Genomic DNA, 20,788 nt, shown 5'->3' with positions numbered 1-20,788 from the left:
ATTGGTGCAATAAAAGCTGCAGGAGCTCCGAGTTGTAAAACAGCAGCACAACGAAGATCCATTTTTGCTCCCAGGGTTTTTGGATGTTTTTTATTATTTTTTTAATTATTGTAGCTCTGACTCATACCAAGACATTCTAGAAATTCCCTGTGGTAGAAGTCAAGGCGTGATTCTGCCATGACCAGCTGCAAGAGGAAATTCTAAGGAGATGACTCTATGTGCAAGTACTTTTAAAAATAACCCAAAACATTAAAAAAAAAAAAAAAAAAAAAAAAAAACCCCAAACTGGAATTCTGGAGGCAGCTCCCAGTACAGCACAGGTATTTATTTAATCAGCTACAGGCACCTCTGTGTCACAGTTGTAATTTTCCTTTGCCTTTGCAAAGGCATCCAGCTCTAAAGCCAGCAGGATGCTTGGCAACCTGTGGGCTAGCAGCCATGAACAAGCAGACATGCTGTCTTCAACAAGCCACAGAATGAAATAAAAAGGGATTCACTTCTGTGGTAGGCCTGCTGTGGCACTGCTGTTGCAGCTTCAGCCTGCTGGCATCGTAGAAAGCCAAGTGCTGCTATCACAGGCATCCCAACTACAAGCCTGCACTTGCTGACACTAGTTCCAGCCCTTCCCACAAAAGGCAAGGCCCTCCTCACCTCCACAACACTAAATTCTAACTACTCCATGCCTCATCCAAAGGAAAGGGTTAAAAAGCAACCAGGCGACAGAAAACAGGCACCACCAGGACAAGAAGACAACAGGTAGAGCTCCCTGCAGACTTCCCAGTCCGTGGTGGTCAGAACCAACATCCACAGAGCTCCATGATGCAACTAGAGAAGAAAAGATTCTGGATTTTCAGGGCAGTGCTCCTAGACTCCCTTATGAGCCTGCTAAGGGGAAAAGTGACCCATCCTTCCAGCCCCAAACCAATGGTCATGCTCTTAGCTTAGCCCCAGCTCACTGCTGTGTGGCTGAGGCAGAACCAGATGTAGACAGAGAGTTACCCAGGCAGCCACTTCTGCCACCCACTACTCACACACCTGAAAACCCCAGGATTTTTGGGAAATATTTTAGTGTATCTGATGACTAATTACACTTCTGAGAATGTTCTCAAGTGTGATCTGCCTTGCCACACTACACATCTCAAAACCTCTCCTCCCTCCCAACACACACATACTGTCCCAATGTCTACATATGTTTCTGTTTCTACTCTGGTTTTGTCACTAAAATAGCATAAAATCATGACATTTTTCTTAACACTTGTCTTGACATGTTCAGAAAAACTGCCAACATTAAAAAGTAAAGAAAAAGATTGGCATATGAAGAACAGGGTGAATGTTGGTAATGAAATATAATGAAATGTTTAAAACAATTCAATTACAAGTCCTGTGAGGCTTCAATCACGAAATGAAAAGTAAGCCACAAAGTAAATGGGCTCACAAAACAAACAAGTACAACTGGCCAGGGGATTCTGCACTTTTAAGTGATTTGACTTAAAGCAATCAAAAGTCAAATTAAAGGAAGACTAAAAATATAAAATGGGACACAAACCTTGCTCAATCTCAGAGCCAAAATAACTCAGGCTCTTGGATAAATTTGTCACAAAACTCCCTCAGAAGCAAAGCTAATGCAGCACCTGACAGCCAAGAAACTCCTTCCCAGGCCAATGGCCCCATGACACCATTCTTTCTGCTCTAGCTGCTGATGCAATCAGAGTGCCTGGAGGAAAGCAGAGCTTACAGAACTGCTGGCTCTCAGAAGCACTGAACACTTCAAAGCTAAAGGGTGAAAGCCTGGCCACGCTGAAGTCAGTGGGAATTTTGCCACCAAGTTCAATGAGCCCAGGATTTCACCCGGGGAGTTCCGAGTGTCGTTTTCCTGCCAGCGCGCTTCTTCTGCTGCAGCGAGCAGGGATAACACGGGGGAAAGGCTGTGGAGCGGAGTTAAAGGGAAGCACAAGAAAACTTCATCCACACTCAGAAAACATGAGAGAACAGCACACAACTCTAAAGATTCTGACAGCAGAAGCAAGGTAAGGGAGAGAAGAAAACAGAAGCACACAAAAAAAATAACAGCGAGACTCCTAATTATCTCAGATAATTTCTCGATAGCCTTTCACAAGGTACTTCTCAAAAGCAGGTATAAGGGGCTGCTTCTAAGGGATGCACAAAAGGCAACTAAGGAAAACAAGCTATTGCTAACAAGACTAAATTCACCAGGGATCTCCACATTCACAAAAAAAAAAAGGTTTTTGATAGCCAACAAAGGACTTTGGAAACCATCAGTACTGGGCATAGTTCACACTGAATAATGAATGGAATTCTCTGAGACTTAGGTACACTGTCATTATGGAGATTAATAAACCAGTTTTTCCTCAACACCACTCACTAATGTGTAAGGAACACATGTACTGGGCAAGTACAATAAATGAAATTCCATCTCCCAGAGCTAGTCCTTTCTTTGCAGCTTCTACAAAGTCCGCAGTGTAGTATTTTGCCTGAAGACAGGAAGATTCAGCAAGAACATTTCCAAAGAAATGGATCACATTTTGTGTGTTACTAACAGCTGATCCAGCCTGGAAAGTTCAAAGATTTTTATCTCCCCTGATAGTATTTCCTCAAAGCACTAGACGAGACAGAACTGTCAGGAAGCAGATTTCTAGTTTGACAAGCACTTTAGCAAAGATCACACACATCAAGCCCTGATACAAACTATGACATAAATGCACCTAATATAAATTTCTACTGTTCACAAATCAAGCTGCAAATAAACCCTGATGCCTAAAATAGCACAAGAAAGACTCTGGAGCTATGCTGAATGGGTGTCAGACTACAACAAAATTCACAGATAGAAACTGGTGCTGGCAGTAGCTGTGCCAACAGCTGAACTTTCTAATCTTCAGGGCAGGGGGAGAGGGGAGGAAGGGATGAGGGAGGGGAGGTATGTGCCAGTCAAAATGAAGGGGAAAGAAAAAAGAAAAAGAAAAAAAATGTAAATTAGAAAAAAATGATCCATTATCAGAAAACATGTATGTACAGGTACTTTAACAGATGTAACAAAATGCAAGTCAAATTCCAGAAATACCTCAGAAGGTTTCCGATCTTCATCTCTGGAACATGAAGTCCTACGACGCTGAGACCTGGAATGCTGGGACCAGGTAGACAGACCTAGGACATAGAAATTATAATTTGCAGGCTTCTGTGACAAACCTCCAGGAAACTCTTCCAAAATGAACCAGAAAATAAAAGCCACTCAATCCTAAATTTCTGTGATCACTCTCCTGGGTCTGTTTTGTTTCTCATTTCCTAACTGAGGTGTGCCTGTACCAGCTGCACTGCACTTACCTGTCTTCCATCCAGTGGCTTTGAAAAAAGCCACTTCATAGCATCCTTCCCCATGAGCATCAATGAATGACTTCCTGCAGATTAATAACTGACCAGGAGCTCTGCCAATAGCCTGGGATGTACTCTTTGAAGTTAATGTCCTAGATACCTACACTGGTCACCTGACTTCTGCTGGCATAAGCCTCTGCAAAATGAAGCACACTACCACACACACACACAGCAGAGCCCACAGAACAAGCTGTTGTTTCTTCTCTCAAGAAAATCTCCCAGTGTGGTTGTATGATTTTTGTCTGCATAATTATTCACTACATTCCAAACAAATTATACCTTTTTGCCTTGAAACCATTTGACAGAGTCTCTGTCAGCTTTCAGAAATATTGTAACAAGAGGAAAGGAAAAAGAGAAAGAATCTGCACTCCTTTGACAAGATAGTGCTTTGACACCAGAATATATTATACCCGTGCAAATCAACTAATTCCAACAAGTAAGATTTACAGGTACAGCAGGTATTTTCCAGTAATGGGGAAAAAAAAGCACCAGTAAATCTTTCTGGGTTGCAGAGATGAAGGACTTGTACTAGGTCTATCTGACAGGGAAGCTAAGATCTATGTCATTAACTCAGAATTTGCAAATCTGGACATTAATTGTAGACAAATGAAAGCAAACTGATGCAAAGGCCTTCCCACACTGCTCATTCCTTAACTGTCTGTGCACAAACATGGTAGGAGTAAAAAGGGTAAGGCTTCAGTCTGTAAGAGCAGCACCACCTCACATCAAACTACAGAAACCTCCTGAGGATCAGAAAGCCCTGTTCAAAAGCACAGGATGGCATAAGTTCTCTATTAAAAATCAAATAAATAATTTTAGAAGTGAAGCAACTGCCCAAGGTTTTAATGGAAAGATATGACTGAATTCATTATGTTTTAGTTATCTGTTTTCTCTTTTCAGTTAGCGATACATTAAGGAATCTGCCCAAATAAAACCTCTCTGGAATACAGCAATGAATAGCAGACATTACACACAATATGCATAATGGTCAAAATTGAAGCAATGTGCCCAGCAAATAGCTAAAAATCATATCTCCTGAGGTAAGAATACAGAGAGGATCATTTTAAGCAAATGTTAGTGTTCTAATATAAAAGATAGTGAAGTTATTGGCACTCTTCCTTCTTTATATGAAGGAAAAAAAAAAAAAGAAGAAAAAGAAAGAAAAATAGTAACTTGACTTCCATTTATTAATCTGTGAGAAAAAAACCAGACTCCCAAGATCATTTAACTACCATTTAAATGTTCCCTTGAAAACTGAAAAAAACCACAAGCAGGAGTATGAACTTCTTGTGAGGAGCCTATCAGACCATCTCCAAACTCTGCTTAAGGTCAGAAGGGAGCAAGTAAAATCCCTCACAAAAACTGTGAGATATACAGCTAAAATGCATGACAAAAAAAATCCAGATTTGTTTCCTGTAATGCAGCAGTGTAAATATGAACATCTTAACACTCAGATAGATGTGATTTCTTTAATCAACAGCCTCCCTAGAAGACACAGACCACATACACAGCCACACAGATTAGTATTCAGTTCTCATGGCTTCTGATATTTTCCACTGGCAAGACATTAATATCTCACCAACTAGCTGCCACTGAGGTGTTCAGAGAGTTAAACCTTTGTTCCAGCAAGTCAGCACCCGGAAATTTCCAATTCATTTGTGGATCTGAGTGGTTGCATACACTGCTGGACCTGGGAGAGAGGGCCTGCACATAAGAGAAAGAATTAAGAACAACAAGCTGCATTGGCATGGAGCGTTTGATTCAAATTTCTGCGAGTGATGAGCTCATGAGTCTGGAGGCTTTAACACAGTTGTTCCCAAGTAAGGCAAGCATGTAGTGGCAGTGTGATGTACTTCTGGGTCCCTACCATTGTTCTTTAATTCAGCTCTGGCGACAACTTACCATAAACTGAATTTAAAAAAGAATATGGGCAGCTTTTTCCAGGTCCCTCTCATGCCACATAAACACCTACAAAGGTGAGGAGTAAGACAATCCCTGGCATATCACCCATCTCCATTTCATCACTGTGTCATCTTACACATCAGAACAAGTGTTTTAAATGCACACTTCTATGTCCATGTACACAAGGGTTTGGTCACTGGATTAATTAACTGTTCCAAGTTTCACAAAAAGGTAACTCTTATCATCAGAGCTACAGGAGCTTCACTTTAAATGATGTTTTAAGTGCTCTATGAAAGCACACTATGTAACATTTCCATGCGTAAGAGACAAGTCAAACACAGGCAGCCTTCCCCAGGACCTATTATAATGAGTGTTTTTTTCCACGCCAACCACCTCGCTACACTGGATGAGGAAAGAAAGTTTCTCAGGTAGTTCTGCAATAGCAGCTTCCTTGCACACAAAATTGGAGAACACACAGTGGAAACACTGTTACTGAAGTGGCTGTTGGATTTTTCTGAGCAGTGTAAACTCCATAATACTAGAAGAAAACGGTGGAAGAATTCCTCATGGGACTGAGGTTTTACTGCACACTGCAGCTAACAGATGACCTTTGGCAAGGGCTTCACGTCAATAGGGAAAACATTTACTCACTGAATAAACAAAGCCAGACTATAAGCCTTGAATTCATAGATTCAAACCAGCCCCACTGCTTAGACAAGAAGGTAAGAAATTGAAGGAGCCAGCCAAATGACACCAAAATATCCACCCCATAACAGTATTGAATCTAACTACTTCTGAAATCCCAAATGAGAGTTTCAACTCTGCTTCCATCAAAGCTAATGGCAAAATGTCACTGTCTTCACCAGTGCCAAGCCCAAGTCACTGAATTTCCCAAAGCTCTCTCATTAATAAGCCATCCACCCACTCTGCCTACACCAGTGAAAGTGCAGGAGGAAAACTAAGGATGTTATTTGTCTATTAAGCATCCTTTCCATATTTTCATGCCTAATTGAGAAAAGGGACCTCACTGAAAGCAAAAATTCACAGCCCATTACACCTACTTCAGTGGTTAATGATCTGATTTGTACATCTGAGTGCATGAAGAAAGAACCATCCCTGGATTATACAGAAGGCAGAACCTACTCTGGTCAAAACAAAACACAGGGTTCGAAACAGCTCCTCTGTACTATAATAAGCACATGAACCTAGTTCAGTATTTCAGACAGATTCCAGACACTTCACCAAAATAATTCCCTTTCATTAAGTATCCAAAAATCACTGTGTTCATCAAGTTTTCTGAGTACTAGCCCTAGCCCCAAACTGGACTAGCATCACCAAGACTAGAAAAAAAAACTAAAGATCCAGACAAGAGTTAAACTCAGTTATGCTAAAATAAAATTAAAATTTAAAAAAAATCATAAGGCAAGTCTGAATCACTGGGATTTGGAAGATATAAAAGTTCTATAAGATACCATTATATACCTCATGGGAAGAATGAGTTTCACAGCAGATGGAAAAACAGTGAGATGTTAAGAGAGCCCATGCTACCATAAGCCATGTGAGAAACAGTAAATATGAAAAATACACAACTCCAAGGCATGAAGCCAAATAAACACATCCAAAACATGCACTTCCATCATCATTAGACATCAGAGATAAAAGGTGTCTTATTAAGTGTTACATGATCACGGCAAGTCTAGGATGAACACAGTAGCCTACTGAGCATCATCACTCTGGGAGAGAGACCAAGATCATTTTGATTCTTTTACAGTTCAGATTCTTTCAGATGACCAAGGTGTTTGTGTGTTTTAAAAGGGTTTCATCACTGAGAACAACGGGAGAGGGATCAAACTCCTATTACATGCTCGTAGTTTTCCTTTTGCATTTATTTACTTAAGGACAAAAAGCAAAAAAGCAATCCCAAACCACAAAAAAGGTATAATCCCCAGCAAGGGAGGCAAAGCTCTTATACACCACTGGTGCTGCAAAGGACTTCTCAGACTCAAACAGGAATTTTTTCTGTTCCCCAAGGCTGCTATGAACACTTCACACTGTAAATACAGTGTTCTTATAATACCGCCACAGGGTGTATGTAACACAGATGCCTCCTGATAATAAAAGAAAGCAATCAAGGAGTGTGCATTCTTTTTCCCCACTTGTGAAGAGCAAGAGCACTCTTCCCAAAAGGAAAAACTTAATCAATTTTAACTGCATCATTTTATTAAATGATCTGTCAAGAATACGTTTTCATTCCAAAAAAGAAATCCAATCAAAACAGAAAATTGCTTAGAAGCAATAAAACAATTCAAACCCTGGGGGAATTCTACCCCACAACTAATACACTGCTCAGCATGAGCAGAGAAGTCTCTGCTATTAGGTATCACACACAAGGTTGTTGTAAAGCCACCTGTGAGGCACCCAGCTGTGTCCCTGGAGAACTACCTGCTGCTACAGCCTCTGAACACTTCAAAGGCTTGGATCACTGCAAGCACTTCTCCCACCATAAACACACTCCTGCTACCCCGCTACAGCGGGCAGCACAACAGAGCAAAGCAGCCCTGACACAGATCCATGTCTGGCTGTCACTCCTGCTTAGCACCAGCCTTTCCAGATGCCCATGCTGCTCTGCAGCCCACTCTCAGACCAACTAGGTGCCAATGCTGTCAGAAAGATCTGCAGCCCGAGGAGAAAACAGAGGTGCTCAGTCTCCCCATTTAGTGCCTAGCCCACAACTCTTTCCAGCAGGGGCTCCATGTCACTTAGAAGTATCTTCATGCTTGGACTCAAATTCCAACACAAAGCAAACAGGAAGCAAACTGTTCTGTGGGCAGTTAACAATATATCAGGTACAGACAGAGCTGGCTGGGCAGAAGTCTTAAAGCCCTATCACAGAGAAAGAAGCATGCAAGCAAACACAACCTAAGACACCATTTCACATAGCCAAATTTCCTTTCTGACTTCTCTGTTGCTGGAGGGTCTGCCCATCCATCTTCCTTATCTTTATAGCATATTATTACACAATAATCTCATTCAAGATCAAAACAGAAGAAGCAATAGCCTTTTATCTCTTGACAACAGCAATGCTACTTGAAATTTACTATCAGTTGACGACTCCCCAGTTGCAGCTGCTGAACAATGCGTCGATCCATATGATCTCTGCAGTGCTTTACAGCACCACAGCACAATTGCTCAGTCTTTGACATACATAATGAACCACCCCTGTAGCTCCCTGCCACTTTAACACAAGTTCCTGCCTGTCACCCCTTTCCTCAGCAGCATGTATTTAAGTTTTATCATCTCACAGAACACACACATAACCACGCACAGGCACATGTCACTCTTATAGCAGTCAGGAATTCCTAGACCTCATCTTGGTTTTCAGCACAAGACCCAAGTACCACTTGAGCTCCCCAGACCAAGTCCCATGGTAGCCATGTTCTACCATAACAGTTTTAACTCAAGTTTACTCCAGGCTATCAAAATCAATTTGAGCACCTCCCATTCATAGGCTGATAACATGTTGTTGTCAAGGCCTTGAAAGTCCAGTGGACTTAGGCGTACTCAATCTAGCAGTCTTGAAAAGAATAAGGAATGAGCCTCTCCAAAAAATGAATCATGGTATCACAGAATGTGCTGAAGGATCCTGGAGTCCAGCTCCTGGCCCTGCACAGGACCAGACCCAGAAGTCACACCATGAGCCTGAGAGCATTTTTCAAATGCTTTGTGAACTCTGTTGCGTTGGTGCTGTGACCACTGCCCTGAGGAGCCTGTGCCAGCACCCAGCCACCCTCTGGGGAAGAAACTTTTCCTGATGTCCAAGATATCAGTATGTTTCAGCCTTTACTAGAACTTGTGCTGCTACTGTGAAATCTAAACCCTTTCACTTACAAAAAGCATTAGAACTTATCCTAAAATTACTAACTTACTTATACTTAAATGTCTACTTTATGTATGAGTAGCTTAATATACTTCAATCCATCCAAAGGCTTTAATTCAATCCCTGCACTTTGATTTCTCTCTGAAGAATTCAGAGAGACCCCTAACTCACTGACTCCAACAGGATCCTGGGAGAGACAGTATCTAAAGCTTTGCTCAAGTCCCAAAAGATTGCATCTACTGGCTTTCCTAGATCAACTAGATAGGTCACCCTATAGAAGGATTCAATAAGCAGGACTGTCCCCTCACAAAGCTGTGCTGGCTGTGACCAGTGCTGGTTGCATTATTCTGCAGCTGTTTTTCAATACCTCCACAAATCATCTTTTCCATTCCTGTCAAATGACAGTGATCATTATGGGAAGCCCCTTCCTCAGATGTGATACTGTATCAGTGAAGATAAGCCTTGTTCAAATCACTCCTCCAGATTGCTCTAGCAACTTCACAAGCCACCCTGCCCCACTTTGAGATGAACCTTCAGGTAAGATGCTTGTTCTTATCTGTCATCACTCACCAACCCTTTTTCAAAGGCACATAGTGACCACTACACTTGCTGCCTTGCCCAGATTCTAAGCACTGTAACTACATTACATTCTGTTGTTTAGTCACCATCCCTTACCTCCCAGCCAGTTCAAATGAGAAACAAAAAAATGTTCCTCACTTCCTTTTCACAAAGCTCCACACATGCAATCGCCGCCTTTCAGGCCAGCAGCGGCTGCAATTCTACAGTAAATGACACACACCCCCAAGGTTATGTACTCAGTAACCTTTGTAAAGGCACCCTGGGATCCATCTCAAACACTACAGGAATCCACTGGGATTCAAAGCCCTTTCCAAATCTAAGATCCCTGTCATTCAGCCAGTGCAATGGATATTGGCAAAATTCGTTTAACTTTAAAATAACATTTGTTTAGCAATGATAGAATAACAGTCTGCCTAAATTACAGAACTCTATTCCATAATCCATAGGTATTAAATCTTTCATTTCTCAGAACTCACGTGAAACTCTGTAAATCTTGAAGCATTTTTCACCTGCAAGTGTCTTCAGTTCTTCTCTTGGACACTCTGCATGTAGGACTATGATAAATTGATAACCCCCCCAAAAATAAAGAAAAAGCATCATGGAAGCAAGTAAAGTCTGACTAAAATCATGCTTTGAATTCCTTGCTCATGGAAAACAGTGAACAAACTCTCTTTTACACCAAGGAGTGCCTGGATTTCACACAATTTCCCTTACACAAATGTCCATGAGTTTCAGACCTTTCTCAAAAACAAGCTGTCCACATGTCAAACCAATTTATGCAAAAAGGAATGCCTTGAAGCTATAAATGGGAACTCCTCCACTGCACAACTTGATCTCCCCAGGAAAGAGCATACAGGATATTCAGCACAAACCACCTTTGCAGATTTACAGACCAATAAGGCTAAAAAGCCAGGTGTCAAACACTGAGCAGGAAAGCTAAAACAGCTTCAGTATCCAACATTTCATTAGAGTGAGACCCCAAAACATAAAAAAGGTTTAGCAACAGAGCAGCAAGCTGAAATGCAGTGTAACAAAATTTGCTTAAAAACTATCAAAACCTCAGCCAGCCACCAGAAAACAGGAGTGTAATGGATTTGAGGCAAACATTACTGATTTCCTTTCTACAGGCTTGAAGAAAGCAGCATGTACATCACAAGGCTTTTATGACGGGCCTGGATAATAGGAATGCCCATTTTAGTTGCTATGCTATCTGGAAGGCCACAGAAACAAACAAGCTCTGCCAGGTGACTAAAGAAGAAAAGTTTTCAAGAGCAAAAACTCTTAAGCGCTTCCCCAAGCCTCTCTCAACACCATTCCTCTGTATTTAGACAAAAGTTCAAAATCCAGAGCAATGCCTGTAGTCATTTTTCATTCAATTATATTTCACGGGTAAGATGTTCAAAAGTGACCTCTAATTTCAGAAAATGAAATCCCTGAGAACATGCTCAGGTATCCAGGGACTAACTGCAGAATTGCCAGGCAAAACTGGCACTGACACCTCTTGCCCAGTGATTCAAATACGCTATTTCACCTTTGTGTTGAAGCGAGGATTTAGAATTTTGATTCTAAGGGGACACAGCTTAACCATTTCTAGTAGTTAGGTTGAAGTACATAAAATAAATAGTTTTGGGAGCTTAGCTTTAGGAAAAGAATCAAGTCAGAGGGCAAAGAAGAAGTGATGAGGGAAGCAATGGTGCTGCCTTTAAGCTGCAAGGCTTTAAAATACTGCAAAAAACACATAACCACTCACACTAAAATATCTTACATGAGTCAGTAAATGCACGTATACACTCTAGGATTGCAGCCATGTTGTTAAGCTTTCTTTTCTGCTGTATTTCACCCCTAAATGAGAGCCATTCTCCCTTCTTTCATCTCACAAAATGAGAGCACCTTTTTCTCCTTCTGAAGAACTACTGTATCTCCAGAATAATGTATTTTTAGCACTTCAGTATGAGCTTTGTTTCCTTGTGACTACCAAGGAAACTGATTCAGCTCAGTGATCCAATGCAAAACAACTTTTTTTTTTTTTTAATAAATTCCATTATTAGTGGCATCACTACTATTACATTCCAAATATTCAGGTTCCTGACCTCAAGAAAATAAAATGCAGATTTTTTTTTCATGCCAAAATATCTTTCAGGTTGCACAAGCCTACATGCTGGAGCCTAGCCCCAAAAAGCATCATCATACAGGCTACCCCAAATGCATTTACTCAGTGATTCTCATTATGAACCTGAGATGCCTGATCACAGTCTAATAAAGCACAGTATGCAAATTCAGCTGCAGAACTGCAGCAGCTGGAGGCACAATCCTCATTTTGCAGGATGAGGGAGAGCAAGGCTGAGCCCTAAGCTCAAAGACCATAGAGCTCATAATGATGCAACAAGTCCACTGGAGGGTCAACAGGCACCCCTGACTGAAAAGGAAACAGGTGTTTGCCAACAACATTCCAGCAAGGTGTTAAAATTTCATTTAAAAAAATTAAATTTTAAATTTAATTAAATAAAATTTAATTAAAAATTAAAATTTCAACTTTTCGATTAGAGGATGTCTCTTTGAAACACCCAGAATAGTCAAATGTAATTGTTGTCAGCCTCTGGAAACTCTGAGAAGGAAACAAAGCTAGTGAAAAACTTGTAGCCCTCAATACACACCACAAAAACTCAACAGAAATTGTTATATTTTTCGGGGCGGGGGGAAACTTGCTTACCCTTCTAAGAATACTGCAAGTAGAGTGGATCAAAGATACTACTGGCAAAGTAAGAATACAGACACAAACATAGTAAAGAGTAATCAGTAATTCTACTAAAGGCAAGAGAGATCCTGTGAAGGTGAAACCTGTAAGGAGACACCCTTGACATTCAAATGTAGTTGCAAGGAACCACTGGTATCTCCTGTAACAGGAAAAGTGGAAAGGACCTAAGCTAAGTCAGTCATTCTTTTCAGGCAAGTCTGAATGACAAAAAACCTTGGAAGTGCTGACCCCACATTAAACATTATCTGGGCTTCTGATAATAACCCTTGATCCTTCTGAACATGTATATAGTAATAGAATGAATAAAAAAAAATCAAGGAAAAACCAAGTGTAATGCAAAGAAAGTGGTATATATTTCAAATAATACTTGAAAACACTTCAAATTTCACTACCTTTGCCATGCAATTTATTCAGCGAAGTTATTTGCAATAACCAGGCTTTAAAATAGATACATCATAAAAGAGCAAGAGGTTTCCTTTTCTTTCCCAAACTCATTTTCTTATATAATGATCTATGGAACAGATTTTGTGGAAAATATAATTTACTAAGTTGATAACTCAAATAACATTACAAACAAGCGCTGTAATCAGCAACAGGTCAGTCAATTGTATCTATTTCAGAACTTCAATTCCAAGATTAAATGCTTCATAGTTTATTTGGTAAAAGCTGTCACACAAGGCTCAAAAAAAAACAGTTGAGTGAAAATAAAGACTATTATTAAAATGAAACACTATTTTACAAAGGAATGAAAAAAGGGTGAAGCTAAATTCAAATGGAAGACATCATGTTTGCTGCTACTTGTTTATTTTACAAATAAAAACACTTTTGTTTCTGAGACATACACATAACCTTTAAGGAAATACACTAACTCCAATTTTAATAACTTAAATTAAACTTCTAGCCAATAAAAACATGCCTGATTTGTTTGGGGTTTCTTTTTCCAAAATCCCCCAACTGCAGGTAGCTCTTCAAAATCAAGCCAAATTCCTCACTTCTAACAGATTTTGCTCAATTCTTATTTGGATTAACTCCTAATCAGCCTGCTAGTTCTTACCTTCTCTAATCCCTTCACCTTTACTACTTCATTTCTGCAACAGTTTGCCTAGGGTTGTTTAAAGAGGCAGCTTTGGCCATACCTGAGCAGATTCCCAGGCAGCAAAGACACACCTTAGAAATGAATGCAGGTGAAGCAGTCACCTACACGGAGCCACAGTGTACTACAGGGATAAATTCTCAGAGTGAAGCTTTCAAAAGCACCTAGGAAATCACCCTGATCATTTTCAGACTGAAATTTTACAAAAAAACCCCTCAGGTTTGAAGATGTGCACCCAGATAGATCAAATTAAAACCATGAAAACCTCTCTGACAACTGGCTAAACTGCAGTATTGTCAATTGTAATTGCAGTATTGTCAAGTGCAATGTAGTTGCTCGTTTGGGCAAATAAGACATCTAGGCACATTCCCCAAACTGCTATTTTGTCTCTCCCCCCCATCCCTTCTTTTTTCTGCTTAAATGAAATATTATCAGTCAATGAAATCCAAACACAAGACAGAGAGAGATACCACAGTGTGTGCACAGTGTTACATCAGTACAGAAACAGTTAAAAACTATAAATATGTTCTGTATCCAAATTAGTGATTTGCTGAATTCAAATTCTTGTAAGCAATCCCTCAAAGAAAATCTTCAAATGCTATGAAGAACAACTTTCATGCTCTGTTAATCTTTTCTGCTTAAGCTTAAAGCACTATACTTTCCCACTGCATAAGGGTATGGGAAGACTGAAGCAAATTTAAAATCCTTATGCAAACTTCTATGGGTAGTGTCAGTAGATGTCTCCATGCTCACTCTGTCCTTATAATGATAAATTATGCTGCTTGCCAAGATTTCAAAGATGACCACTGACCTTTTTAATCTTGCATTATCTTACTCACTAAAACTATACATCAGCTCAATGGGGGGATCCTGGATCTACTGTCCACCTGTGCTCAGAATGACTGAGTTCAAAACTAGATCCTTACAACACACATTCCTACCAGCTCAACCAATATGCAAAACGCCTCTGGCACATGAAACACTGCATTAGAACACGTTTTCCCACTCGTAACCTCCTGCACTCTACACCAAAGGAGCACTTACTGCCATTGTCGTCAGAGTCCTCGCTGCTGCTAGGAAGCCGATGTCGTTTCATGATCTCCCCGGGAAACAGCAGGCAGCCTGGGAAGCAATGAGACAGCACTTAACCCCAGGTAATAACACACAGTCATCAACTTGTGCTTCTGATGGCATGCGAGCATTTACAGCACACAAAGGAAAACAAACAACTCCAACAGCAGCCGAAATATGAACAGTCGACCTCTCAAAGATGCTTAATCAGGCTGTTATCATATGAACAGGTGAACGAGCTGGAAAGTGGCAATGACAATCCCACTGATGCTTTCTCCCCACCAAAAAACTGTTTTGTCCTGAGAGGTGTTAAAATCACTAAATACCAGCAGCCAATGTGCTTAACTCACCCTGCCTATTCTGACACTAGATTTGCAATACAATAACATTTTTACTGCTTGTGTAAATATTTACCTTGGCTAATATATTTTTGGAGCAATTTTATTCCTGTTTAAAGTGCCAGATTTACGAAATCAGAGATTAAAGTCATCCACTTACACGTAAAAAATGAAACATCAGCAGTAGCAAGCCCAGTTTTCCCAGATTAACAAAACATGCATCATCTATGCCCTGGAAAGCACCACCCTCTAAGATGAGAGGGTTACTTCCTCCTGCAGGCACATTTCTAGTTCCATGCCTAACACTAACTGTTCTTTTGGAGTAAGATTATTCAGATGATTATTCAGAAGTTCCTCCAAACTGCCAGATTCCTACCAATACCAAAGTCATGGGCATATGGGCCTGTGATAAAAAGGCCAAAAATTCCACATCTTTTTAACTGCTATTCTCAGGGCATTGACATTTTCACGTGCATTCCCTGTGGAACAAAACCAAATTCAGAAAAAACAAGGAAGCTGTAAATATCTAGTTAGTATTTACATGTAGAAAGCTATTAAAAAGTGCAAGTTGAAGAGCAGAAAAAAAAAACATGACAAGACAAGTCCAGAAAGGCATATCCACCATAAGTTAAACTGACAAGGACTTTAGATGCACATCAAAACCCCTGAGTCTTGGCTTACCATATATCAATCATGGTATCAACAAGGTCTGGGCACTCTGCTGGCAGCAAAGCCCTCACACCTACCTCTGCACAAAGATTTGGAGATCAGATGCCAAAATATTCTTTTGCTTCTAGCTAAGTGCAGGAAATCTAACTTTATTTCCATGAGAGTTTGGACACCCTCAAAACCTCTCAACCAAACTCCTTCCATTGGTCCTTCAGTGTAAGAATTAACTACTTCAACTTTGTTCACTGAGAATATGGCTCATTGTAAGAAATTCAATAATGCCTTTAACTTCTATAAGACTGATTCCCAAAATAAGAAAACCCAAAAAGCCTAACAAAGCCTGACACTATTTACAATAGAGCACAAAACTATCTGCTCTTCCAGAAGTGATTTATATAAAAAGAAATTAGCATTTTTGAGGGAATTCATTTTGTCATTGCTAGCAAGTCACAAGAAGCAGAACCTGAGACTCTATTTTACACTTCTAGAGAACTTAATACAGATCTAAGAGCATGAGCATCGCAGGATTGCCTCCTTTTTCATATTACAAGTGCAAACAGAGTTAGGGGGAAGCCTCCCTTCCACAGACTGACTTTTCAGAGTGGGATTTAATACACCTGTCATGGAAACAGGTAACAGTTTTGAACTGCACACTTTGCTCACTACAGAGCTGAATGGTTCACCTCACCCAGACCTTTTGTCATCATTTCATAGAGTAAAAGTTCACACAGTGTCTGATGCCAGAGAATAAAGAATCATCAACAGCAGCCTCCTACAGGGCTAGAAGGATTCTCTCCAAAAATTGCTTTGAAGCAGGCCAGAACTTTGTGTGTATGGGAGATGGAAATGCTGCCAGTGCATAAATACACAGACCAGCCAGGACCATCAAAACCCACTGAATTCAGATCTGGTATAAATGCAGGAGATCCAGAGCCAAGTTCCTATACAGTCACTTAGAAAGACAGAAAGCCAACATTCAGATCCAAAACAGGCTAAGACACAACTGAAAAAGCAATTAGTTCTTACAAGGCCAAAACTAGGAGGATGAATATCCATCTGTAAGGTACTTTTTCTATTCACATATTAACAACAGCAATGTAAAAGAAGATGTTCATTTAGCAAAAATCTCTCATAAGCAAAGGAAAGAAAATTTGGAAGAAAATACAGGAAAATTGTCCTAAGTGTAATTTGTATATTCCTGGTCAAAATTCTCACTTCCTGGTTTATTTCCCACATGGTCTGAAAAGCATAATACACTGTTAACCAAAATAACAGAGTGTATGTACACTAAGACATTCCTGTGAACTTGCAATAAACAAGAAACTTTGGAATTCTGCTCCTTCACATCTTCTGGACAAATGCATTTTCAGTTGTTCTTCTAACAAACTTCCTGCAAGTTCAAAAAAATAAGGAAAGAGATGGAACCTTTGTCCTCCTACCAAATATTTCTAAAAAACAAACTGAACATCTCTTTTATGGTTGCTGTTTGAAGGAAAGAGTGGTAATCACACCTCCCAGTTAAAGCACTCTCCAGAGGTTTTCAGGAAATAAGCCGGAGCAGAAGCGACTTTCCTGAGTAAGAGTATTAAATAAAGTAGCTAATTTCCTTGTCCACTCTAGTCAGGCATCTGAAGTTGGCCACACTGAAAAGCTTGTGCTCTCAACAGTAACATTAAAAGAATATCCCATTTGGTGAAGCTCCTGTGAGATTGTTTTCTAGATCCATTTTGGGGTGGGGAAAAAAGGTTAAAACTCAGATCTCACTTTCCCATATTTGAACCTAACCTGAATTAATAGGGAGCTAAATCACAGATATAAAAACTGCATTTGGCTTCTTAGAGCAAGACTCATACCCCGTAAGATTAACCCCCTGGAACTTTCATCATTAGAAGAACAGCTTTTTCCAACCTCTAAAATAATTTTTAACTGCTGCCACCAGATGCTCATATCCACAGCTCAGAACACATGTTCTAGAGATAACACTGGAGCAGCTAGTAAGACTTATAACCATGCAGATTGAAATGCTTCTGGTTTTAAGGGTATCCCAGTGCCTCTGCCTCAAAGGCTACTGGTTTCTGTCAGGTGGTGGGTGACTCAAAGTCACACAAGAAACACGTTAAAAAGTCCACATTAAAAATAAACATGGGTTATGGATAGTGATGGTTAGATGCAGACTGATACTGCAAGTTTTCTTTGCTCCAGCAGGCATACACTACAATCACTATAACTGTAAGCAAAGAGAATTCACATGTAAGCATAAAAACAGTAAAACATTTGAGGCCAGCTTTCATACCAGGAGTAAAAGCAATGCACCCCAGCCTGCAACACTTGCAGGGCAGGAAGAGACACCCAGATGACTGAGCTCAATTCCCAAGTGCATGCAATCACGTAATTGCTGTCCAGCCCAGAAGTTTCCACAAAACATCCACTGCACCCACACATGCACCACTCCCAAAGCCCTTCGCAGAACAAATGGTGCTCTGAAGCAAGGGCACAGTCAGCCAGTAGTGCTTGTGAGTGAGACCTTCTATCCAGCATTTCTACACCTGTTTTTCCCCAAATTTTTACACCAGCCCCAAAAGGGAGTTTGCCCAACACAATTTTCACCTGAAGAGAAAGCCCAGCACTTCAAAAGCTGCCACAGAGTCCAACAACCCTAAGATGACAAAGGCTGCATCATCAAGCCACACTACCTATCAGTTCTCAGTGACTCCTGTGAATTCTTAATAAGTCAGCAACTTTTGTATATAAACTTTCCGTTTCATTTCCTCAAAAGACAACTGTTTCCTTTTGTTAAAACCATCCTTTCAGAAATCAGTCAGACCAAACATGGCATGCTGATCACGTCTTCCCCTGAGCACTCCAGTATAACATTTACCCATTTATTGGGGAGGAATCAAACTGGGCTCAGATACTGCCAGCTTTCGAGAAACAGCCACAACTCTGCTGGCAATGTTACTCCAGTTCCACAGGCAGCAAAGCATCCAAGCTTCATGCAACCACACCACCATGATAAATGGCACAAATGGGACAGAGACCATGCCTTCATATCCCCAGTCACCCCCAGATGAGCTGGCCACACCAGGGCAGCACTGGTGAGGCCAAGTACAGCTTGCAACACACCCTACTGTGCTGCTCTGTTTTCCACAAACACATCACCAGTCGCTTTTCCATCCTTTTTAGTTGTGCTTGCTCTGGAAGTTAAACTCTTGGTTTTACTCACTGGTTAGATACAAACTTTAAACATAAGATTGCAATGCTGGACTTTGATGATGCCTTAGCTCAAATTGTTTTTGAAGGTAAAATTACACCACCTGCAACTGGCTTTTGTATTTTGGAGAGTGTGGGAAGTCTTTTTCAAAATACTTGTAGATGCTGTGCAAATGAAATGACTAGACAATAATCCAATATAATCAATGTCAGGCTACAAAACAGCATTTGAATTTACATATCCTTGTGGAGCTGAGCAACAAGCATCTAAATTTACACAAATAACTAGTTGCAGGTAGGCATACATAGGTAGATTTGCCTCCCAGTATTTGATGACAGACGCAGTGCAATAGGTTAGACTCAGCAACCAGACACAGTACAGTAAATTCACTATTTTCAGCAGTGTTCATTACCATGCTACTCCATCCTTACCTCTCCAAGAGATAAATTACCAACAAAACCCAAAGACCCCACTGGACAGTGATGTCAAGACCTTTCTTTTTTTCTCCCACACAGGAGTCCCAGGAGTTGCACTGATAAGAGTGTAAAAAATGCAAAGAGCAGAAATCCAGACACTACCCCATGAAACTAGGACAACAGCATACACACACATACACCCATGTGCCACATACCACGTGCACAGTCAAAAACCCCACATAGTTCTTCACTCAGTTTGACCTCAAGTAGAGAGATAATCAAAGAGAAAGATGTAAAGTGTGTCAGTCCTTGTTATGCAAATAGCTAAACAGAACCAGATTGTAAAAAAAAAATTATACATGGAAAAATCTACATCCTCAGGTCAAAGGTTTTCCACAGCACAATTCTTACTGAAGTATTTTCAAGGGCTGTATAAACCCCTGGGTAAAAGAGTGTATAATTCAAACTCTGACAGACAATTAACTGTAACCATGTTAACGGGTGTCACTATAACAAACTGCACTGAACAGCTGCAAAGACAGAATGGGAAGAAAGCAGAGTTATGACAGATGTACACCCTGAAGACAAACTGAAAAACTGGCTTTTCCTGAAAGTAACCCACTAACTGCAATGAAACGAAGACCTCATTATCTCTAGTACACAAGAAATTGCTTCAGAACACCTATTGTACAAATGGAAGTGAAGTGTGACACTGCTTAATAAAAATGGAGAGAAGATGGAGACATTTGGCTTCTATTACTGGGATCTTTTAAAATAGCTTATTTTTAACACCACATCTTCTTCACTGACACCTGACATCAGAAGCTTTTTTGCTTTTACCCTAGGCCTAAAACAAACAAACAAACAAGGAAGCACATCAGAAACAAGATGCATTATTAAAATCCACCTAAAACTTTAAAACTCCATAAAAGCTTTCACAGCAACATCTTATAGTCACAAAGATACAAGGAGAGTTCTGATATGAAATATTCCAGTATTATGGAGCACCATTCACAGTGCAAAAAGCCACAAACGTTCAACCTGGAGGAAAAAAAACCTCCAAGTCTCACGACACAAACTACTTGGCCAAACAAGGCCAACAGTGTTCTCCACAAGGAATATTTCTACCCAATTCAGCATACTTATTCAAAATCTCACAAGGCAAGAGAGAAGGACAATTTGGCTGTATCAACCCAACACTTCTCAGGAACCCACATGCTCATTTATGCACCTGTGCAAGACAGCTCATAATGTTAACTTACTACCTGAGCAGTGGCAGCAAATTATTCCCAAACTGTGGGAGTGAGTGAAACTGGCCATCCAAAATCTTGAGCCATGCATAAACTGGGCTCTATGAATTAATGCAACCCAACCTGCACCTATTGCAGTTCATCTCTTCCACCTAGGAAATGGTACCAGCTTGGTCATCTCCAGCTGAAAACAGGAGCACGAAGCAGCAGTACTAACCACATGGAGAAAACATTTGAGGA

General features: G+C 40.4%; 1 protein-coding gene across 7 annotated transcripts in view; it reads right to left on the bottom strand.

Annotated features, from left to right (window-relative positions):
* Positions 1–20,788, bottom strand: part of JADE1 (jade family PHD finger 1) — a 104,621-nt gene that overhangs the window by 15,372 nt on the left and 68,461 nt on the right. For 6 of the 7 annotated variants that reach the window (XM_056489091.1, XM_056489087.1, XM_056489088.1 and 3 more), the window contains exons 2-3: positions 14,638–14,715; positions 3,080–3,162 (exon numbers count right to left, since the gene is read on the bottom strand). In XM_056489091.1, coding sequence (XP_056345066.1) covers positions 3,080–3,162; positions 14,638–14,689 — 135 coding nt within the window. In that variant the 5' untranslated portion in view covers positions 14,690–14,715. Of the gene's footprint in view, positions 1–3,079; positions 3,163–14,637; positions 14,718–20,097; positions 20,276–20,788 lie in introns of those variants that run through there. The other variant, XM_056489093.1, reaches the window with a different exon arrangement.

The sequence above is a fragment of the Oenanthe melanoleuca genome, chromosome 4, assembly GCF_029582105.1.
Source record: "Oenanthe melanoleuca isolate GR-GAL-2019-014 chromosome 4, OMel1.0, whole genome shotgun sequence".
In the NCBI taxonomy this organism is placed as follows: Eukaryota; Metazoa; Chordata; class Aves; order Passeriformes; family Muscicapidae; genus Oenanthe; species Oenanthe melanoleuca.
Note: the sequence above shows the minus strand (reverse complement) of the source record. Positions and strands in the feature narration are given on the sequence as shown.